This window comes from Mauremys reevesii, linkage group 5 (genome assembly GCF_016161935.1).
Source record: "Mauremys reevesii isolate NIE-2019 linkage group 5, ASM1616193v1, whole genome shotgun sequence".
Taxonomy (NCBI): Eukaryota; Metazoa; Chordata; order Testudines; family Geoemydidae; genus Mauremys; species Mauremys reevesii.
In genome coordinates, this window is record NC_052627.1 from 35,820,462 (window position 1) to 35,845,042 (window position 24,581).

The window sequence follows — 24,581 nt, forward strand, 5'->3', positions numbered from 1 at the left end:
CAGCCCTTAAATAAACTTCCTGACCCTGCTTTACCCACTGATTGGCTGCAGGTGGTGACACTCCCTGTCCACCTGGCGATCAGCCTGGCTCCTCCTCCTACCAAGGCAGCCACAGCTGATGATGACTGTGGTGTCAGCCCTTACAATGAGCTGCCCTGGGTCTCCGCTGACAGCTCAAGGTTTTCATAGATCTCAAAGCCCGAAGGGATCCCTGTGATCATCTCATCTGTCCCCCTGTCTGACTCAGGCCCTGAATTAATCCCTGCTTGAACCAGAGCAGATCTCTTAGAAAAAATCCCATCTTGATTTAAACCTGGCCAGAGCTGGAGAATGCACCACAGCTCATGGGGGGAGCTGTAAACCAGGATGTCCATGTTCTATCCCCAGCTCTGGGATTGGATTGGGGACTAGTGGGGGGGGCTAGAAGCCAGGACTCCCAAGACCTGGATAGGGTCTGGGGGGGAGGGGGGTTTAGCACAGACCAGTCTGTTCTCTCCCCTTAATGTCTTGGGATCTGCCAGTCAAAAGGACCCATGTTCCAGCCGCCTACTCAGCAATGAGCCAGATCGCTGTTCTCCTGCCTGGGCACTGACCCACAAGGCCCTCTCCTGCTTGCCTGAGGCTCTCCCTCCTATAACACTCTCTCACCCTGCTCCTGTTCTTGTGCAGGGTGCACCTTGCCTGGGCCGCCTTCAAAGTCTGTACCTTCAATGTGCACAGCTTTGGAGAGGCCAAGTGGCCAATGTGTGGGTGATAAGTTCACTGACTGAGGCGCTTGCTGGGGGGTGGTTCTGAGACTGACCTGGCTCCACTGGGGGGTTTTAGGAACCTGCCTGGCTCTGGAGGGATGGGTCTGTCATGGGCTATGCCCGGGGAGCAGGCGCTGATGAAGCCAGTAAGGTGCCTGGCTGCCCACGCCCCCCTGCTCAGCATGCGTCTATGCAGATCCTGGTGCTCTGTGACATTGCCATGGTGCAGCAGGCCCGAGGCAGCATGGGAGATGCTGTCCTGGCCCTAGCGAAGGAACTCACCGGGTAGCGAGCCCAGCCAGGATGCCCGGGTTCTATCCCTGGTTCTCAAAAGGGATGGGTCTAGTGGGCTATTGAACAGAGGAGCTGGGTGCTACCCCTGGCTCGGGTGGGGAAAGGCAGGGGGTGAATGAGGTGATGTTCCCTGGGCAGGTACAACCTGTGCCATCGCTACGCCCAGTTCGGGAGCCAGAGACTTGGGTACAGAACCTACAAGGAGCCAGTCATCTGTGTGTATCAGTAAATTCCCCCAAAGCACCCCTCAGTGTCAGGTCCCCATGTCCCTGTCCCCACCCCCTCGAGCTAGCCAGTCCCCCTGCTTGGGGTCTGGATTGGCTCTGGCATCCCCTACAGAGGAAAGGTCCCATGTCCCATTTCCCCCCCACATACACTCCCAGGCCAGCCAGTCTGCCTCCCTGCCCTGGGGCCGATTGGAGCTAGCACCCATGCAGATGTCATGCTCTGGACTGGCTGTGATCCTGCTCTCCTGGAAGGTCAGACATGATATCAGTCACCAATTGGTGCCAGTTTGGGTATGAGGAGGCTGGAGAAGCTGGGAACTTTTCCAGGGGGCTCTTTGGGGGTTGGGGGTGCAGCAAGGGGAACAGATCCAGCCACCCAGGTGTCCAAGGCAGCTCTCCTGGGAGAGGGAGGACAGTGCTGCCAGCCCCATGGGGAGGGAATGTGACTCAGACATCCAGGACAGCTCCACAGGGGCTCTGTAGCTCCTGGGGAAGGGAATGAGACCCAGACATCTGGGATGACTCATTTAGGGGCTCTGCAGCTCCCAGCCCCTGGGAGTGGGGGTGGTCGGAATGGGACCCATGTGTCCAGGCTCCCGTCTCTCTCATGTCCCCAGAACATGATGGTGCTGAGGGACCCGAATGGGGGTGGGGCCTGCATCCCAACCGGATGTGCAGAGATCCTGGTTTCCCCTGGCTGATCAGGGACAGTGGATGGCTGGAGGACTGGGGGAATGAGCACAGGGCAGGGAGGAGTGGGGGGTCTCAGCCTGGGACGTGGAGAGAGCTGGCTCCCAGCCCTGGGTGGGGGAGGGCAGAGAACTGGATCAGAGCACACCGATGTGGGGAGGAGAACTGACTCCAAGCTAGAGGAGGAGCTCCCCAGGGTGGGTGGGGGTCCCAGCATGAAGGGTGGAAGAAGTGGGGCACAGAGAGCCTCTGGCAGAGAGGAGTGGGTGGGGAACAACAAAGGAGTACCGTGGTCTCAGGCCCCCGCAGTTTATAGGTTAACCCATCTGGGCAGCTATGGCAGGGAGTTGGGGGGGGTCTCTACCCCCAAAGCAGATGACAGGAGCAGATCTCCAGCCCAGCAGATTCCCCCACCCCAAGCCAGTCTGCTCCCCCCGGGTACACAGACAGGTATTGAAGACTAGGAGTTTGGGTTCAAGGAGGCAGGAGACGCTTGTCAGATTAATCTAAATTGACCCTGAAATCATGATATCCACTCAGTCCACACCTAATCGTCTGTATTTTTCTCTTGCTCTCTTTCTAGCAACTCTAAAGACAAAACAGACAAGACCACAGAAGCACCAAAGAAATGGCAGGAAAAGAGAAGGGAAGAAAAAGCCCCGGAGAAAGGATGGAGACACACTGCATGCATGCCCCTGCTCCCCTGTAACAAAGGCTCGGGTCTTAAACACTTGTTTCAGTGGGTTTAAGCCCCCTAGAAGTACCATGTAGAAGGACCTCCCTGTAAATAATGATCAAGGTCCTTCGCCTCCAAACAAATGATTTGGGTATCCATTACAGACTCCAACGAGAGACTGCTGAGTTGGAATTAATTTGCAAAATGGACACCATTAAATTAGGCTTGAATAAAGACTAGGAGTGGATGGGCCATTACACAAAGTAAAACTATTTCCCCATGCTTATTATTCCCCCCCCCCCCGCCCCCCCACTACAGTTCCTCACATCTTCTTGTCAATTGCTGGAAATGGGCCATTTTCATTACCACTACAAACAGTTCCTTTTCTCCCCTGTTGATAATAGCTCACCTTAACTGATCACTCTCCTTATAGTGTGTATGGTAACACCCATTGGTTCATGTTCTCTGTGTATATATATATATATATTTCCTACTGTATTTTCCACTGCATGCATCCGATGAAGTGGGCAGTAGCCCAGGAAAGCTTATGCTCAAATAAATTTGTTAGTCTCTAAGATGCCACAAGTACTCCTGTTCTTTTTTCGGATACAGACTAACACGGCTGCTACTCTGAAATCTGTCATTACATATCTGTAGCTCAAGGACCATGCTTAAATATGGGCTCAGGTCACTGTCTGTTTCACATCTTTGGGACCTAGTCTTTTAAGTGCCCTGTGTGATTGACCTCTCCATGCAACAAGGGTTCAGTTCCCCCTGCCCCATACTGAGATGGAGTGGCCTCCCACTGAGCTGCAGGGGGAGGGACCACTCTCTGATTCCTGGTGGGTGGAACCAGGGTGGCTCAACCCTCCTGCAGGAAGGTAAGGTATGGGACAGGAAATATAAAAGGCGGAGCCTCTACTGTAGCTCAGCCTGAGCCAGGGGAGGTAGCAGATGTCTCCAGGCTGCTCTTGAGCCTGAAGCTGCACTGTGCCCTGCCTGAGGATGTGACTAACCCAGCAGAAGAGTTTCTGGGATTGTTACCTCCTATATACCTTGAGGAGATGGAGGATGACCCTGAGCTGCAGGTACCTTATGGTGGGAGAGTAGGAAGTGGTCCAGGGACAGCTGACTATAGCTCAGTTTTGTGACTGACTGAATACTGGTCAGTGTGTTTTGGTTGGCTCCCTGCTGAACCAGGGGTGGAACACTGTCATGGTTAGGGTCCTGGGTCCCCCTATGCCCTGCTGCCAAGCCCACCTTGGGGTGGCAGCTCTTAAGATCAGAAGCCTGAGTTTATCTGCTGGAGTCAGGATGGTAAATATTAGAGTGTTCTGCCCTGCTTAAGGGCCTGGGCTCCTTGAGACTGTTGGTCTGCACTGTCCCACCTGACCTCTAATTCCTGGTAAGGGGTGGTGTCCCAGGGGTGTAGTGAGGTGGAGTAGCTTCCCACTCAGGGGGAGGGACACTGCCAAACCACAATCCCTCTCATCTAGCTTCTTGGTCCTGGGTTCCAGGTAACTGCTGGGCGAAACGACCCCTGGCTACTGAAGGAATATAGGTCTCTACTTTCCCCCACTCTTAGCCCTAGTTTTTTTCATGCCCTTTGTCTAATGACCACCTGTTAAGGGTTTGGGTCACCTTTCCCATGCTTATTTCATCATGGGTCCCTTTGAGGTGCTAGGCAAAATGACTTCCCTGTAAACCCAGTGTAAGGCCTCAACCCAATTAATCTCAAAATAGTGGGGCCTCTTTGTGGCTTGAGGCTATTGCTGCCTTTCTGCTGGCCAAGAAATGCCTGGGTATGGGGCATAATTAGTCATGAAGCTATTTTTGAGATGTAGCTTCAGCTATAATACTGGTTTGTCAGCTATCAATAAAATTATTGACTTATAACTATCTTGCCTGGGGACCTTTTTGGGCTGGACCAGAGTCAGGCCTGGATGGAGGAGAGAAGACTGAAGGACTCTGGTAGGGGGATGGGGGTGTGACAATGCTGTGGCTTCAGCCCTGCAGTCCAAACTCACAAAGATGTAGCAATGCATGACACATCCAGGGAGACAGTGCATGGTACTTCAAATACCCTAGATATTAAAATCTGGCCTGAATCACCAGAGCAAGAGGGGCTATTGGTGTGGAGGTATGATGTTCTGGGGGTTCAACCCAGACCAGTAAGGGGTTGTGTGATCCTGGCCCTGCAGCTCTGGGGGCCTTAAAATCTATGGTCACAACCTGTTCACTAACAGCCAGTGAACGAGCATGCAGGTTACCAGAGGTGCTGACTTCTGCTGGTACCAGTGGGTGCCAAACTCTACCCCTGCCCTGCACACCGCCCCTCCCCCCCATTCCAACCCCTTCCCCAAAGTCCCTGCCCTGCTTCTTCCCCACCTCCTCCACTGAGCATGCTGTGTTCCTGCTCCTCCCCTCTTCCTCTCAGAGCTTGTTGTACTGTGAAACAGCTGTTTTGCAGTGGGAAGTGCTGGGAGGAGCAGCAGGGACATGGTGCACTCAGGAGTGGAGGTGAGGTGTGCTGGGGTGGGGAACTTAGCTGCTGGTGGGGGCAGAGTAGCCACCAACTTCCCTGTGGGTGCTCCAGCCCCAGAGCACCCACAGAGTTGGTGCCTATGTAAGTCACCCCCTAGCTTCCACCACCCATTTTACTTACACACACTCCTGAATTTCCCCCAAACCAGCTGCCAATGTGACAATCAGCCAAGGTTCCCAGAATTGTGAATTACTATGTTACCCCTCTCACTCTCAGCAAGTGAGAGTTTTGCCACGGCTAAGTTGTGTCACAGCTCCCTGATGTACCTGTTTGTAGGGTGACCAGATGTCCTGGTTTTTGGTTTTTTTCTTTTATAGGCTCCTATGATGGGGTGGAGGGTAACGATTTTTCACACTTGCTGTCTGGTCACCCTATTTGTCTGTCCTGTTAGGAAACTCTTCAGGACGCTGCCATTCCAAACCTTGCTTTGCTACTAACAAACAGGAACCCCTACTCCTCAGTTCCCCAGAGATGTTTCCCTGCAGTGGCCCACCTTCTCTTGGAACACGCTCAGAAATTAAGCTTGCTGGTCCTTTAAAGAAATGGTATCAATAGCTTATTAACTGGTTAATGGTAATGCTAAATGTAATCACAGCACTGAATTGCTTTATAGTAAATAAAAGTGCACTAAAGATTAGGTCAAAGGTTTAAATGACTCCACGTATAAGGAGTAAAGCTAGAAAGGGTGACAAACAAAAGTACATGTGCTGCTAGGACAAACTTCAGCAACTTAATCTTCCCCGAAGCAGGTTTCTCAACTGCATTCACTTCCCAGAGACTTCAACCTCCTTGGCTGAAGGACCCTATGGTCTGTGATTTGAGACAGGCCCCTTGAGTCCCCTAAATCATGGATAACTCAATGTCTTTTTGCCCCTGTGATGGGGTTTACTCCCCACACAGGACCTCAGAGGATTGACTTAGGCCAGGCAGGTCCACTAAAGCAGCAAATAAGGGAGAGACTTAGGCCATGAGGAGGTCACTATTTGGAAGCAAGCTCTCGCCTGTGAGGGAACAGGTGGGGCTTACATAAAGATAAGACTGGCAACAGAAAGATGGCTGCAGGTGAATAGTATGGATATGCTTTATAATTCCTCATAGTGCTAATACACCAAGTGTGAAAAATCAGGATGGGAGTAATAGGAGCCTATATGAGAGACCCAAAAATTGGGACTGTCTCTATAAAATTGGGACATCTGGTCACCCTACTGGTGATTAATATTTAGAAATGTCTATCTCAGGCTTTCATACAAGACCTCACTCAATGCACTTCTGTAGTACATAAGGCTGTACTTGAATTGTGGGCTAACTGTCAAAAAATTGACTTGTAGAGGCCATGAGAAATTATTACCACAGACATGGTGCAATATTACTTTTTCATAGAGTCCATTGTTGCTTTGCCACAACTGAGTGGCCACCCAGGGCTCCCACTCAAAACTGTACTGGAAACAATATTGTGGATTCAGCAATGTTAGGCAAGTTAAGGTATTAATAGTATAGTAATACCATATACAAGTAACTGACTCTTGCTTATTTGAGGGTCAGACCTCCCTTTATAGTTAAGAGGGTGTCTTCTCCCTGCTCTCAACCTTTCCAGACTACTGGACCCCTTTCAGGAATCTGACTTGTTTTGCATACCCCCAAGTTTCACCTCACTTGCTTACAAAATCAGTGCTCAATTCATTCTGGTCCTTGGCTGGAATCTGCTCCTCCGGCTCAGTGAAATTTCTTGGTACAAGTGACTGTTCCTGCCATTCCAGGAGAAGCTGTAGAGGACACTACTCCAACCACACATTGACTGGCACCTGGATGTGATCGGTGGGCCAGGTGACTGCTCAGAGCAGGATCCCTTGTCACCTGTGACAAGTAGGGCAGAAAGCAGTTCTGATATGGTCAGTGCAACACACTACTACTGGTGAAAATGGGGGCACAGGGAGCTTTACAAATTGGGTAAGGGTCAGGCAGAAAAGGGTGCAGTATGTAGTGGGAATGGGGGTGGAAGACTACTAGTACCTCATGTTTGTCCCTTATACCCATCCATGCTGCCAACTGGCACAGGTGTGGAAGGAGGAGCTAAAAACTCAAACTCTATAGAATAGAGTAAGGCAAAACAGGTGGCCTACACACCACTTTTGTGCTCTTACCCCTGCTCTTCTCAGCTGCAACAAGCATAAACCTGTCTCAGCTGAGGATCTGGCACACTGCCTTTGATGTAATTAGCTAAGATTTTTACTGAATAACTTTATTTGTACAAGCCATTTTCATGAGTGATTTGGCTCAGTGCTGTTGGCTGTAAAAACTGGGAACTAAAATAAGGTGAAGATTCACCCAAAGTTGAGACAATTTCAGACCACCATTGTCACTGATAGCATCTGGGCACAAATTTCTTCCAGACATTAACAGACAAGATGGAACTGGTAAATGGACCCAAGTACTATGCACTGGGAAGTCCTTCCATGATAGTTGTGACCTCATCTGATCCCTTGATCTGGTGCTCTAATCCTGTCCTTTAGTTTCAGGTCCAGTGTCTTCTCCAGTTTGGGACCATGTTCACTTAGGTCTTTACCTCTGTGCATTACAGATTATCTTTATCCAATTGTCTTTTTAATACATCAACCCTTTGGGTTTTAGGTTACTTGTACATTATAAACAATATTGGTTTTGCCTAAACTAGGGAAATGCGACCATAAAATGGGTGCATAACAGGTTGGAAAATTCATAACTACTCTCTGGGAACAGTGGTTCAGTAAGGCTGGAATGGCATAACAAGTGGGATCCTGCAGGGATTGATGAAGATATTGAATAGAACCAATGATAAAGTTTGCAGATGATACCAAGCTGGGAGGGGTTGCAAGTCCTCCGGAGGATTGAATTAAAATTCAAAATGATGTGAACAAACTGGAGAAATGGCCTGAAGTAAATAGGATGGAATTCAATAAGGACAAATGCAAAGTGTTCCTAAGTGGAGTAATCAGTTGCACACATGCAAAATGGGAAATGAGTGCCTAGGAAGGAGTACTGCAGAAAGGGATCTGGTGATCACAGTGGCTCACAAGCTAAATGAGTCAACAGTGTAACTCTGCAAAAAAAGCAAACATTCTGGGGTGTATTAGCAAGAGTGTTGTAAGCAAGACACAAGAAGTAATTCTTCCACTCTACACTCTGTGCTGATTAGGCCTCAACTGGAGTATTGTCCAGTTCTGGGCACCACATTTCGGGAACAATGTGAACAAATTGGAGGAAGTCCAGAAAAGAGAAATGATTGGGCGGGGGAGTGGTGGAGGGAATTGGGTTTCTTTAATCTTCCCTCATAGGTCATCTTTTCTAGACTTCTAGTCTGGAAAAGAAACTACGTAGAGGGGACATACCTTTTCAAGTACATAAAAGGTTCCTACAAGGAGGAGGGAGGAAAATTGTTAACCTCTGAGGATAGGGATCAGGGATAGCTCAGTGGGTTTGTGCATTGGCCTGCTAAACCCAGGGTTGTGAGTCCAGCCCTTGAGGGGGTCATTTAGGGATCTGGGGAAAAATCTGTTTGGGGATTGGTCCTGCTTTGAGCAGAGGGTTGGACTAGATGACCTCCTGAGGTCCCTTCCAAGCCTGATATTCTATAGACCGGTTAGATAAGAATTTTAATTTCATTAAAATGAAATAGCATTTTTTTTGCTAAAATGCTCTGAGGGGAAAACCTGTCTAAACATACATTATAGCTCAAAGATTTCCTAATGGAATAGGGATTATAAATTCCCACAGGCATGCCGCTGAATCTGCGTTACCAGCAGACCTCCCGCAGGCACGCTGCTGAAAGCTGCCTGACTGCCGTGCTTGGGGTGGCAAAATACATAGAGCTGCCCTTGCAGATTGGGATTGGCAATACTGGGCAGCCGATGAGTCATAAATTAACTATCCTAATCCTAATAAATTAGTTTGGATGTTGAGATTTCAGTGTCTCTCCTGAAGGTCATGGGGAGGGTGCCTTGATGGAAATCTTTTATTCACTTATTTTGTTCAAGGGCCGTTCTCTTCCAAAAGTTAAATTGCTGAACTTATCACTACAAGCCTGTAACAGCCAGCAACATTGCAGGGGGAAAACGTCTAATAAAAACATCTGTTAGATGGGAGCAGAAGCAGCTAAAGCAGGGACCTTTTGGAAACCTTTCTGCAGTTTTGACTGGACTGTCTCTGCCCTGTGCTGACTAGCTGTTTGCTTCAATCCTCCATCTCTCTCACAGGCTGTTCACCTCAGCGTCAGTCCTCTTACTGTCTGTCTTCATTCCCTTCAATGTCCCTTCTCCCTTCACTGTAGCATATCCCCCACTCACTAAACCCACCACACACCAAAAAATTGTGTAACCATCAATTGTTCACTCCGCCTGTGTTATCCCTTCCTCCACCACAGACTGTGAGCTCTTCAGGACAGACACCATTTTTGTTCTGTTTGTACAGCACCCAGCACAATAGAGTCCTGGCCCCTGACGAGGGGTCCTACGTACCACAGTTACACAAACAATAATAGTGTAACTGTCTGTGGAAGCCTTCTTTAGGTTGAGCAATATAGCTGCCAGTTGAGTCCAAATAATGAGTAAGAAATTAGGAGAAACGGGAAGCTTTTGTGTGGGGTGGTGCTTTACTTTTGCAAAACCCTGTTAAACAGGGTGTTCATGTGAGGAGTTTTTAGAGTATGATCTCAGAGGCAGCATTATCTATTGACTTCTCTTGTAACTGCTACCAGATATTATGCCTTTTCCTAAACTCCTTGAGAGTAGTCATGGTAAGCATTATGCACTATAGTGTTCGTAAAATCAGGCCCTATATCTTAAACTTTGTGTACAAAATAATTATTTTCAGGTGAGAGAACCGCTCACAATACCTAGTATGAAAATGCAGCAGCTAGCTGGCTATTAGTTTACTATAATTACAGCCCCAACCAATTAAACTGTTTGTTCTTGCTCCAAGTAAAATGAAGGGGGAGGGGAGGAGGTTACCAGAGATAAACGTGCTCTTGATTACCCAGCCTCTCTATCATGTTGCACTACTAATAAAATATCTTAAGTACTTTAAGCAATAAAATACAAATCATTGTAACATTTGGTGTGTACTAATTGCTATTTATGTAACACCTGTAACTGGAAGGCTAGGCATGTGGCATAGAGTTGGCCAACTTGCATGTGGCTAAAGACAGAATGCTATGCCACCTTTTGTCTCGTTCCCCTGGGCTGTGTCAAGCCCCAGCCCAACTTAGAGCATGCTCAGGACTACTATAACTTATATTGGCTGATAATATTCACTTGGAGGCTGTTATATCAGCCAGTGATCCTAGACACAGTTTGGCCACTCCCCATACACCCCACCCATGATCAGTTTACCATACTCTCTCACCTCTGCAATCTTTGGGTGACATAGTGAAGGGCCATTATTAACCAGTTGTGAAAGTAGAATGAATTATGTTACAAAATAGATAGGATTAAAGAAATGCTGTCTGTACCTTTAAGGAAAGTCGCTGGAATGCTGGAGTCCAGGTGTCAGGAAAACAGACATTAACATAGAACAATTTGCACCGTTTAAGGGCAATTGGTGAAGCATTAGCCTTAGATCGATAGGAGTTAGTAAGGAAGTAGGATATGCATGCTATGCCCCAGGTGAATTTTGCTGTTTTCTCCTTTGTCCTTTTGTTTAATTCCCGTTCTTTTATCTGTATAAATAAGACTGTTTGGATCTTGCATGGCCACTCACATTATCTGAATGTTATTGGCGAAGCGCTTTGCTAATAAAAACAGAGTGGTCTGACAAATTGTGAGTCTTGATTTTAACTTTGACAATTTGGAGGTTCCACCGAGATGGCAACCGTCTTCACTGGGGCTGTGTGATTCCTGACTGTTTTTGTAGGATGACCGTGGCAGCCGGCACCTGGGCATTTGGCCCGAGCGGTCCTCCACTATAACAAGAAGGGTGCACAACCACAGTGAAGTCTACGCCATCGAACCTGTTGGTTCCCACTCTGTTCTGGTAGGGATCCCAGGATCTGGCATCAGGAATCTGGTCAGGTAATTATATCTGTGTTTTGTCCGGACTGAGGACTGTCCTGTCTCTGTGTCTATCCGTCTTCCTGTGGAGTGTTTGAGTCTGGGTGCCATCTCCGTCCGGGGATTGGCCGACCAAGGGGTTCCTGTCCCTGCGGTCTGAGTGAGTGGAATCTGCACAATTGCAACCGCACCACACTTTGGGTAAAAGCCCTGGTGTGAAAGCAAGGGCAATTGAGGCAGTAGCCTGTGGGCTCCTTTTGTGTGTTGTACTGGGCATTGCTCTGACAAACCCAAATTTCCTTCTTGTGCGATTGGTGTGTGAAGTCCTCCTGTATGGGTAACCAGACGTCTAAGTAGGGACAGTTCCCTAAACGAACGCCGGCTCATTTTATGTATTTAGGATGGGTCCAGACTCCTGTAAGAAAGGTCCGGACTCCTGTAAATTTCTGGAAAAATGGTCTAGGCTAACTCAGGGGGATCCCAAAACTCAGTGGCCACTGTTAAAATCTTGGAACAAAGACCGAGTGGACATCTTAAAGGACAAACTCGGCCAACCTAAAACTAAATTGGCTAAAGAAGAGGTTAATTGTTTCATTCAGTGGTGGGAAGAGGCAAATCGTAGCTGGACAAAATCAAAAACTCGCCTCTCTCAAATATTCAAATAATAAGTTGAAAGGTTTATTAAAAGCCTCCTCTCCCACCACCAGACCGAGCGCTCCCCTTTACCCCGTTCTCAAAAAACCCACCCCGGATCGATCCAACCCCCTTAATACTCCCATCTCATTGTAAAAAGAACAAAAAGCAGGATCGGGCCCAGAAAAGCAGGCAAGCAACAGATAAAAAAAAAAACAACAACTGAAAAACAGGTTGGAAGCCCTAAGGGCATAGTGTAAGGAGTAAGAAAAGCAGTAAGTGCAGGCATGAACCCCTGGAACAATACTTAAAATGGTGAAATCTGAGGTGATAAAGGTGTTATTTTGGGAGATAAACGAGTGATTTAAGGAAAGAGAGTGAAAAGTTAACTCTACAAAGGCTGGAGAGAATTAAGCAGTTAAACTTTGTGAAAATGTTAAAAAGGACCATGTTAAAGAGAGAGAATTCTTGGTTTCTTTGCAGCCATTCTGAAGGGAAAATGGGCCCTTTTCCAAAAGAATGCCTGTAAATAATCCAAATATATATAGAGCTATGTAAAAACAAAGCAGTGCAAAGGAATGTTAAGGAAAAGAAAATGTGTATGTATCTAGTTGTCTGTGAAAATATGTAAAGTTCTAAGAATCTAAACCAGCACATCTGGTTTGTAAAACTCCTGTTTTGTAGGTGTAAGATAAATTAGTTTTGTTTTTGTTTTTAATGCCACTAAAAATTCATTTGACTCTTAATTCAAAGTTGCAAAACTGACAGACCTTTTTGTAAGACACAGGTAATTAGTGTTGTTTGGCTTTGGGATTTAGCATTTAACCCTTAAGGGGTAACTTGATTCTTTATAAAATTTAAAATGTTTTTTTAAATAAAAACCAAGTCATGGCTGCAATAGGGCAGTCAAAATCAGGAGAATAGGGAGAGATTCTGGAGTCTTTTTGTTTGTTTGGTTGTTTTTTTTTTGTAACAATAGCAGATATGAACTGTAGTGAAAAAAAAAAATTTTAACAGTGCCCCTCTGAAGCAACAGGTGAGGTGCATAAAACAAAAAGAAGCAATGTTAAAAACATTGAGCCTTAAAATGGCTCTGTGTAATCAGACTGTCACTTTTGATAAGGGTACATGAAAACTCTGTAAGAAAAAAAAAACAGTTACATCGTATGTAAAAATTGATATGGCTAATGTTTAAAAAAAAAAAAGTTGTAGTATAGAAGGAATGTGCTTTTTCCCTAGAACATGTGCAGTGTATATTGTAAAAAGGGGTAAAAGAAATACAAATGAAATATGCTACTGAATTAAAATCCTATTAGGGCTCCAAAAAGAGCGCAATAGACTGTTTTCTTTTTCAGATCTCTGTGTGTTTTGTAAGCAGGAGTTGAAAGTGGAAAGAAATCAAAACTCTGGTGAAAGTTGATTGTGTCCCTTTTAAGGCAGAGTCTCTGAGCTCTGCTGATGGCTTTGAATCCAAAAACAACAACAACAACATGGTATAACAAGATATCTTTAATAGATTTGATGCTAATGTTATTGTTTAATATTAAACATTGAAATAAATGTAATATTAGTAAGTACCCCTGTAACAACGTATAGTATGTATGATTTTTGGAAAAATCCTTTAAGGTAATATGGTAATGATGCTTCTCAGCTATTATCTGTGAATAAACTTAAAGCTTAACACAGCAGGAAAAACATTACAAACTTGGTCTGCTATATAAGAAGAAAAACTTGAGGTACACCATCTCATGAATTTAATAACTAAACAGTGGAATAATTTCCCCATAACTCTTAAAAAGTAGAAGCCATTAAAACCTGGCATGCCTATATAAAAAAAAAAACCACAGGAAAATATGGGGGTAATTCCTCTGTTTTGCCTGCAATCAGCAAGGGTATTTGTAAAAGAAAGGAATATTTTAAGCAACAATCAATGCCACCCTGAAAGGGGTAGAAAAATGTTTTTTGTCTTTCAGAAAATCAAAAAAAAAAAAAAAGCTAATACCAGCTACAGAACAACCTATTACAAAAACAAATGAAAGTTAAAAAAAACATACTGCAATAGCTATGAAATGTACTGAAATGCAGATATTTAGAACATAAAATGTTTTGTGGATGCAGTATGTCTCCAGTACGGTAAGACAAAATTTGTTAAGTGAAAAAAAATTGTTATTAAAATTGCACACCAACAGGCTCTGGAAGCAAAGATATGGAAAGTTAGCCCACTCCACAGATTGCACCTGGGATCCTTCTGGCTACCTCAAACCTCAAGCCAGTGGGCTGGGGAGGAAGGGAAACTATTGGACACTAGAGGTTGTACCAAGTGAACTCCTCAAAAGTGGGTATGCTTATCCATGCCTGTTGCTCCAAAGCTCTGTAGTAAAGACACCTCACTAGGATCCTGTATGTGGGATAAAATTAATAATTAGGCCAAAGTATTGTATAACAGGCAATGTGTGTGTTAATTCTTGGAAAGAAGTGTTTTAAAAGAATAAAAGTGTTAGCAACCCACCAATAGACAAATGTACATGTAATGTAAGTACTGTGTTTACCAATAATCACATTTACTATTTGCCACAACCAAAAAGTCTCAGCTTACTGTAAGCACTGATTTAGCTGAGTTCTCTATCAGTCTTGGCATTAAATGGCAAACAGTTACCCATTATCTGTTTAAAAAGGTAACAAAACAATGTGGGAAACAGAACCATTCATATTATCTGGATGGTCTCCCACAACTACTGGCATACTAATGTTACTACCCCTAATTGTTTTTGGTTTTAAATTGTATGTGTTTAATTAAAATGTTTAAAATATGCTGGTAAATAAAACAAATGTATGCACAGCTAAAGCCACAGGCCCAAATCACCTCCCAGTATTTTACTACATAAGAAGTGACACTGGCGATTGATAATCTTAGTGTCAAAAGGGGGATATGTAGGAGCTGGACTTTATAATGTATAATTTGATTTCATCCTACCAGCCACCCTTTTTGAATAGCAGAAAGAAATGACCCTCTGGGACTATAAGATTCTGTTTTCCCATATGCATTACAAATTGGGCCCTCTCTAACTCTTTGTTTTAAGATTTAGGTAGTAAGAGACAGGATTCTCTATTGTGTCTATGTTAAGTAAATTAGAGAAACATTGAAGGCATGGGTCTCAATGTAAATTGTCTTGTTAATTGTAAAACTTAGCAAGGTTTAATTTGCAATGCCTTTTGCTCAATATAAAATACTACTGTTTGTATTCTCAATCTGTTTGTGTGAATGAGGAATGAATGCATCAGGAAAGATAAGGTGTGAAGGCCATTGTTATAGCCAGAGTCAAGAAAAGTAGCAAAAAGACTTAAAGAGTATCAAAGAATCATCAGGCACTGCTTACTACCCAAACTGCTGTTAAACTGTCTGGCATCCGCAGCATGAATACATGCTTTGCCGTGTAATGCACCACCCCAGCGAACCAATCATCACCTCAGGACCACGCAGAGTCAATTTTGACTCCAGAAGATGACGTAGAGGAACAGCCTGCAATACCTTACAATCTACGTTCTCGTAAGGGTTGCCAGAAGCAGACGACTACCTAAAGCAAGGCCCAAGAAAAAGCAGTAGTGAGCCTAGCGCCTGCTGCCTGGTGGACATAAAACTGTGACTACAGTTCCCTCAGTTGAGGTTGTCAGAACCAGAAGGGCCCTGCCTCCAACATGTGGTGCCTGTTCCTCGGCTGTTGGTGTCTGAAGGTCGGGGGAGTCCACAATGACAATTCTTTTATCCAGCAGCAAGTGTGGATAGCTCAGACCCTTAATATTTCTAAATGCTGGGTCTGCAGCCACATCCCAGCCCACTGTCAAACTGATGTTCCTGTCCTGGCTCAATTCCCCAGACCTCACTGGAGGACCTTGTCCGTTTAACACAATATGGAACAGTAATGACACCTGGGAAGAGACTATTGGCAGTTCCTTTATCCCACTTGGGGGAGTAATACACCATGCAAAAAGGCTCCTGAGGTTACAAGCAGTAGTTGAAATAATGGCAAATGAAACCGGAGAAAGTTTAAAAACTCTGGCCAAAGAAACAGGGGCGGTCCGACAGGTGGCCCTTCAAAACCGTCAGGCATTGGACATAGTGCTGGCGGCCAAAGGAGGGACCTGTGCACTCATTGGAAAAGAATGTTGTGTGTATATACCTGACAATACCAATGAGGTAATAGATCGCTAGCCACTTAGAACAAATCGCATATCTTCCCCATGAAGAGCCGAGTTCTTTATGGAAGTGGCTAAGCAACCTGTTCAATTTCTCTGGCCTAGGAAACTGGTTGTTTCAGGGAGCCCTGACTATCCTGTTTGGAATCTTAGTGATTTTTGTATGTTTTCAGTTAATCTCCTGTTGTATCCAAAATTGTGTAAAATATGCCACCCAGGTGACTGCCCCAAAACAGAGTGCTAATATGATGATTTTAAATATTGCTGATGAACAAAAAGATAAAGAACGGTTAATATGTGGAACCCAGTCCATCGTTGGTCATGGCGAAGTGTGACCAAAAGGAGGGATTGTGAAAGTAGAATGAATTATGTTACAAAATAGATAGGATTAAAGAAATGCTGTCTGTACCTTTAAGGAAAGTCGCTGGAATGCTGGAGTCCAGGTGTCAGGAAAACAGACATTAACATAGAACAATTTGCACCGTTTAAGGGCAATTGGTGAAGCATTAGCCTTAGATCGATAGGAGTTAGTAAGGAAGTAGGATATGCATGCTATGCCCCAGGTGAATTTTGCTGTTTTCTCCTTTGTCCTTTTGTTTAATTCCCGCTCTTTTATCTGTATAAATAAGACTGTTTGGATCTTGCATGGCCACTCACATTATCTGAATGTTATTGGCGAAGCGCTCTGCTAATAAAAACAGAGTGGTCTGACAAATTGTGAGTCTTGATTTTAACTTTGACACAGTCTAAGTTCATAACAGCCCTGAGGCTGCTATAAAGTGTGCAAGCAGCTGAATCAGCCCCCAGCAGCCCTAGGTATGGGGAGAGCACAAAAGTGATGCAGTTTTCCTGTCCGGTAGGTATTGATGTGTTGATATGCTCATAATCCATGGGAGTACAGCTTCCTGCACAAAGTTCTAAACAAGAACTATAAACAGCTATTACAAAAATCACCAGAATTTAAGATTGCATTGTGAGAAGAATGGGATGTACACATTCCATAGACGGATGATTTGAAATCCATTAGAATATCATCCTGCTGGGCAAAAATATTTGTAAACTTAACTTTTTAAGTGAGGTCTAACATGGTGCAGTGCAAGGATGTTCTCTGTGCCACGAGCTTCAAAAGCCTGGGCACAGGATCCAGAATAAGGCCCATGGGTGCCTTCCAATGGTGTGATATAAATAACCTTGATAAGAAAATATATTAACAGAGCCCCAATCAGAGCACTGCTGTCTTTTTCTAAATAGACAACTGTTAGTGTCTGTCAGTGCCATCTCAGCACTTTCCAAAAATAAATCTAAGAGTGAACATGCAATGTTACTGCCACAGATGTAGCCATTGCAAAACTATTCATGGTAAAGAGGAATAGGTAGAGCATGAAGGAAATGGAACTGAGTGAAGCCTCATCTATAAACTTCAATGTTGCTGCTCTGAAAACTCCTAATGTTTCTCTACCTTAAGTACAGTTTATATTAATAGAATATAAGATAGCTTTGATAATCAGAGGTAAGCCTTACTTAGTGAAGTAAAATGATTGTTAATGCCTTTTTTCTTTGCCAGTAAAAAGCCCAGAATATTTTAAGAAATGCTGAGATAATGAAATATGGAGAAGTGAAAATGTGAGAAATATTTCAATAGTTCATATTAGGTCACTGATCACATCCAGAACATAGAGGGGACTTTAACTTAGCTCATTTGCACCCTTTAACCAGTACCCCAAAGGAGGTGGGCTGACTCCACACCTGTGGAGTCATCTGTTAAACGCCATGTTTTCTGTATGATTTTTTTTTTTTAGAGCAGGTCTGGTGACATATTACAGAATGATCAGTAAGAGAGAGGGACTTTCCAACATGACCAAAGGTCACACTCACCCATCTCAACCCAGATTGGAGCAGGGTATGAGACTTGTGATCCCCTTATTTGATCAGAATATCTCCAGGGAGGTATCACAGGGAACAAGCTAGAACCACAATATGGACTTGCATGGCCCAGTGGAAGAGGGGGAATAGTACCTATAAAAATGTGGTGGTGGGGGGGAGAGGAGCAACTTAATTGGGAGGGGGGGTGTCAGTGCTTGGGAGGGGTGTGGGCTTGACTGCCATGCAATGTACTTATGAATGACAGGATGAACAATGAATTGGGTGGTGAATTACAGTATGGGTTCATATAAGGAAGCTATTGAATTACTGTACCTAACTGCACAGAAGAATAGTGTTTGCTTAGTAATGTATAATTGCTGCTGATCATGGTTTTTAGCTTTATCTCAAATCATGATTGTATGATGTGATGCAGTGATACCAATAAACTTTCTTGGTGACAAAAGGGTTTATTTGTAAATGTGCTAAAATGATCCAACAGTAACCTGTTGCTAGGCAGGCCAGGTGCCATTACAACACCCCCAAACAAGTAACAGAAGAGAATTTCCAAAACAAAAGTGCAGGAAATAGTGCAACCCCCCTACCATTGCATGTCGCCTGGCCCCATGTTCTCTTTTCCCTGTTTTCTGCACGCTTGGGATGGAGGATAAAAGTAGCATTGTTTTTAATTAACAAACTGAACTTTTTAGATTCTGCATATCGGGCCAAATCCCAAGGCCAGGTTATTCAGCTTTGAGGGGCATATATTCAGCAGCAGGCTGTGTAAGTTCTCTGCACTCTGGGTATGATGAATAAAGTTGGTGGAGGGGTAATACACCCTGTCATAAACAGATAGTAAGGATTAAGGTCTCTTTTACCTGTAAAGGGTTAACAAGCTCAGTAACCTGATGAACACCTGACCAGAGGACCAATCAAGGGACAAGATAGTTTCAAATCTCTGTGGAGGGAAGCCCTTGTCTGTGTTCTTTGTTTTGAGTGTTCGTGCTCTCTTTGGATCTAAGAGAGGCCAGACATGTTTCCAAGTTCTCCTGGATTATTTCCTACTATCCAGTATAGTGAGTATTAGAAAGGCAAATTAATCTTCTAATTAATTTCTGCATTTGCAATTGTGTGGTTGCTGGAGAAATATCTTTATTTCTGTTTGCTGTTACTTTGATTGTTCTGAGAAAGGAGGGTGGGGAGGGGAGAGCCTCTCCAGGTTTATAAGTTAGACCCTGTATTTTTCCATCCTGGTAATACAGAGATAGTGTACTTTTTTTTCTTTCCTTAATAAAATCTTTTCTTTTTAGAACTTAATTGATTTCTTCCCTTGTTTGGATTTTCAGGGGAAGGGGAGGGGGGAAAAGTGAATCCCTCTTTGGCTGATTCAAGGAGGTTGAATCAAGGTATTTTTCCCAAGGACTAGGGGAAGGGAAGGGGGATAGGAAATCCCTCTTTGTTTGATTCAAGGAATTTGAATCCAGTTATCTCTCCTAAGGACTAGGGAGGGGAGGGGGGAATGGATTATTTCCCTCTGTGTTAAGATTCAAGGAGTTTGGATCTGTGTTCCCCAGGGAAAGTTTGGGGGAACAGGGAGTGTATCAGACACTTAAACTGACTGGTGGCAGCGAGAACCAGATCTAAACTAGGATTTTAGTTTAGAGGAGTCCGTGCAGGTCCCCATCTTGTGAACGCTAAAGTTCAAAGTGGGGAATAAACCTATGACACACCCACTCTCTGGGCTGGAATCTCTCTGCTGAAGTGACTAAGGTGAGCCAATTGTGGTGATGGATTTTTGTACCATGGAGACTTATCCTCCAGGACTCACACTAAGAACAATAGCTCAGGTCACCTAGACCAGCAGCTGTCCATTTACATAAGTTGCTCACACCCCAGCTGGGATAGATTCAGATCAGTGGAAATGGGGTATTGACTCTGATTCTCTGAGCCATCTAATCCCTTTGATAATTTAGTTTATAATAAAGCATTTCAATGAAGCACTTTTTTCTTTCAGTACCCATTTCATGGGTACTGAAAGAAAAATGGATTATTTCCTCTGTGTTAAGATTCAAGGAGTTTGGATCTGTGTTCCCCAGGGAAAGTTTGGGGGAACAGGGAGTGTGTCAGACACTTAAACTGACTGGTGGCAGCGAGAACCAGATCTAAACTAGGATTTTAGTTTAGAGGAGTCCGTGCAGGTCCCCATCTTGTGAACGCTAAAGTTCAAAGTGGGGAATAAACCTATGACACACCCACTCTCTGGGCTGGAATCTCTCTGCTGAAGTGACTAAGGTGAGCCAATTGTGGTGATGGATTTTTGTACCATGGAGACTTATCCTCCAGGACTCACACTAAGAACAATAGCTCAGGTCACCTAGACCAGCAGCTGTCCATTTACATAAGTTGCTCACACCCCAGCTGGGATAGATTCAGATCAGTGGAAATGGGGTATTGACTCTGATTCTCTGAGCCATCTAATCCCTTTGATAATTTAGTTTATAATAAAGCATTTCAATGAAGCACTTTTTTCTTTCAGTACCCATTTCATGGGTACTGAAAGAAAAATGGATTATTTCCCTCTGTGTTAAGATTCAAGGAGTTTGGATCTGTGTTCCCCAGGGAAAGTTTGGGGGAACAGGGAGTGTGTCAGACACTTAAACTGACTGGTGGCAGCGAGAACCAGATCTAAACTAGGATTTTAGTTTAGAGGAGTCCGTGCAGGTCCCCATCTTGTGAACGCTAAAGTTCAAAGTGGGGAATAAACCTATGACACACCCACTCTCTGGGCTGGAATCTCTCTGCTGAAGTGACTAAGGTGAGCCAATTGTGGTGATGGATTTTTGTACCATGGAGACTTATCCTCCAGGACTCACACTAAGAACAATAGCTCAGGTCACCTAGACCAGCAGCTGTCCATTTACATAAGTTGCTCACACCCCAGCTGGGATAGATTCAGATCAGTGGAAATGGGGTATTGACTCTGATTCTCTGAGCCATCTAATCCCTTTGATAATTTAGTTTATAATAAAGCATTTCAATGAAGCACTTTTTTCTTTCAGTACCCATTTCATTTCACCTCCATATTCTCTTGAATACAAACAGGTTTAATAATTAAAGCATGTATGTATTCATCTCACTCTGGTACTATCCCACAGGGACAAGCAGCAGCCATTTGTCACTAATGCCAAGATTTGCCTCTTTACTTATCTTGCCTCACTCCCAATGTTGAAGCCTATTCTGTGCTGTACTGATCAGGCCAGAAGACAGGATGTTTAACTTGGATTGTGGCATTTACTCATGGCCTTCTATTACTGTATGTCAATACACTTTTTTTTTTAAAGCAATGAGATCTGCTTCCTTAAAATGGATATACAGCTAGAGGAAATTGTTAAATATAATATATGTGTAAATACAATACTTTTTCCCCCAGAATGAATGATTAAAGAAAACTAAAATATGCTACAGCAAAAAGCCTGGTTGTTGATACAGTGTTTTTGCTTGGCCATGTTATGATTGGCTTAAAAGATATGGACACAGTCAATGTCAACATGTCAGTTGCACAACAGTACTGTCTAGCTTTATTTCTTTTATGGTCAACAGCCAATTTTATGCTTCAACAGAGCCTCACTATGAATGGAGCTGCCCTGCGCTCTAATAACTAGCCACAGTCACTCTACAGAGCACTGTCTAGAGAAGGACACCCAGTTAAACGTGCAGGGGATCACACTTATCCCAGGTCTCCTCAGGCACATCCATTTGTTGCCTATATCTGCCACCTTTTACCCTTCAGTTAGAGGAGTAGGAATGTGGGTGGCTTGGGACTTAATGCTTCTCAGTGCAGTAACTCTGACTTTTGTCTGCCCTAGCATGCCCTGATGCCGAGGCCCAATGACTGTCCTACATAGTGTGTAAGGACTAACAAGACCAAGACCAGCATGTTTTTTAGTATCTATTTCACTTAGATACCATGGTGATTGGTGCTCTATTAAAAAAAAAAAAAGTCTTGGAATGAATTCAGGCAGAATCAGAGATTCATGTCGGAAACTCTTGAGCTCAGAAATATCAGAGTATTTTCCTGGTGCACTATGATCCACTGAATGGGTAACGCTTATTTTATTTATACAATGCCTGATTCTGGTTTCAGTTATACTGATGTGAAATGGGAGTAATTTCATGGAAGCTAATTGCGTTCCACTATTGTAAAAATGGTGAGATCAGAATCAGGCCCATAATACTTAATCCCATGTCTCCCCCCCCCCCCCTTCTGTAATTTTTTTAAACAATATATGGAAGAGCACATTAAAAAGGCAATTGCTTATTGTTAGTGTGGTGATGATAATGCAGAAGGCATATTGTTCAGCTAGGATATCTATTCTGGGAAACATTACCTGTAACTACGAGAAGAATGACAAAGAACATTTTCTAAAATCTATTTCCTGCATAGATATTTAGCTTCTACTTCAGATAAAACAAGTCAGTTGTTATGGACAATGCATAAGGAAATCTTGAAATAAGACTATTTGAAAGTCATAAGGAAATTCATGGAAAGTACAAAGCTATACTGCATGCGGGACCAGCTGTGTAAGAGACCGTAAGGATTAAAGGGTGGATTCTGCAAGGCACTATGCTTCCCTCGGTACCACCACCTAAACAGGCCCATTTGGGGAACCAAATACAGAGACAGCAACCCACCCACAACAAAACTAATGAACATGCATCTTCTAAAAAGCAAGAGTGCCATTTATGGCATTACATAATCACTTGTTCCCTGCAGTGACCTAAAATACTTCACAACAAACTCATCATATCCTCAAAAAGGGTGGCATTTGAACACGTAACTGAGACAGAATTCTTCTAGAAGTAGAGTCGGTTAAGTTCACTATTCCACTGCCCTAAAGAGACCCAGGCTGGCATAATGGGGTTCTGTACAGACACAGGGCTCCTGCCCCATGGTTTTCTTTACTGGACTGGGACCCATAATTTTATTTTTGCTTTGCCTTTACTTGTGAGTGTAAAAGGTGGATTTCCTAATGATATCCTTTTTTTATCCTTATTTCCTTTCCCCTCCATTAAGTTTTACAACTGAGATTGTAAAGTGTTAATCGTAAAGCAAAAGAGAAGCCTAGCAACCAGCGAGTAAGTCAGCAGAGATGCATTACAAATAGCTTTTTCTGTTAGCAATTATAGCAGTTTTATGAACAATCCCATTGCACCTACAAGTTTACTGCAAACGTGTTTCTTTAAGGTAATATTGTTTAAAGATGAATAAAGCCACAATGAAAAGGGGAAAATATTGAGAAAACAGTAAAAAAGCTATTTGGGTTTTATGTCAGGCAATCAACACCAAAATTAACTTCTGCAGGACAGGGGCAGCAACTATCATAAGGGTTGCTGAGCAGCAGGTAGTTTACAGAGTTGAACTTGTGCCCATGCAGTCTTACACTAGGTCACCAAGAAACAAGCAGCAAGAGCAGTTTGTGATCAGCTGTGGTCAGGGACGGCTCTAGCAATTTCGCCACCCCAAGCACAGCTCTGGCAGTCGCCGGTCCCGCGGCTCTGGTGGACCTCCTGCAGACGTGCCTGTGGAGGGTCTGCTGGTCCCGCGGACCAGCCTGCGGGAGGTCCACCGGAGCCACCTGCTGCCCTCCCGGTGACAGGCAGAGCGCCCCCCGCGGCATGCCGCCCCAAGCGTGCGCTTGGCGCGCTGGGGTCTGGAGCCGGCCCTGACTGTGGTTTAGTGGTTCTCCTGTGGATCTGGGACAGAGATTCCTTTAACTAACTTGTAGAAAAATCAGGGTGGTAGCTTAACTTGCTATATTGCAGTGTACCCAGGAGGATTTTAAAAAAAAATACAAGGAATGTAATATTGAATTAGAGATTAACCCAAGCCATTGTTCTGGAACTGGATTCTAGTTCACAGCTAAAAAAACTCTAGTTAATGGTCTGAAACCTATCAACCTAAATATTGCCAGTTTGAATTGGGATCTGGAGTGTTCAGCTCTGGGTGCTTCATACTGCTTGTTTTGGAGATAGGAAGTCACAGACTCTGCCCTTGGGCTAGATTACAGAGTGCAGGTGACAAAATATCATACTGTATTTTAAACTCCTGAAAGGTACTTTAGAGTCCCTAACCAGGGTAGGTGTAGGACTTTTGTTATGGAACTATTTAAAGATGCTCTCTGTAGTTGGCTTGAATTTTCATTAGTTTCCTTTTAATTCTACTGCAGGATAGTTTTCTCCCAGAAAACTGAGCAACAAATAAATTGTACTAAATAAATTCTTTTCTAATACACTTAGAGGCCTCAACTAAGATCAGGCTCCCATTTGTGTTAGGTGCTTTACATGAACCTAATAAGCACACCCACTATTACAGTAACTTTGAAATACACAATGAGAAATGTATACTGAAACCATAGTACACTTTGAATTTGTTAAACCTTGCAGTGTATGGTTGCTATGTAGTTAGGAGAGATTACTCTTGTAGTCTGTATGTTGCAGACTTCACAGATGTCATTGCCAAGCTATTCTTGCATTTCCTGCTAAATATTATATCAGATATATTTGAAATCATTTTTCCATGATACAATAGTATCAGTTTTCTCATTATTTGCCACTTTAGGCAAGATTTATTGTCTCTATTAGTTCTAGATATGAAGGGACAAATGTGAAGTCACACTAGTTAATGACAGATAA

The 24,581-nt window shown here is 44.0% G+C and overlaps 1 protein-coding gene across 2 annotated transcripts in view; it reads left to right on the top strand.

Moving 5' to 3' along the window:
* The first annotated feature begins 3,582 nt into the window (after positions 1 to 3,582).
* Positions 3,583 to 24,581, top strand: part of LOC120406147 (all-trans-retinol dehydrogenase [NAD(+)] ADH4) — a 55,459-nt gene continuing 34,460 nt past the window's right edge. The window contains exon 1 of one of the 2 annotated variants that reach the window (XM_039540497.1): positions 3,583 to 3,724. In XM_039540497.1, coding sequence (XP_039396431.1) covers positions 3,701 to 3,724 — 24 coding nt within the window. In that variant the 5' untranslated portion in view covers positions 3,583 to 3,700. Of the gene's footprint in view, positions 3,725 to 6,981; positions 7,071 to 24,581 lie in introns of those variants that run through there. The other variant, XM_039540499.1, reaches the window with a different exon arrangement.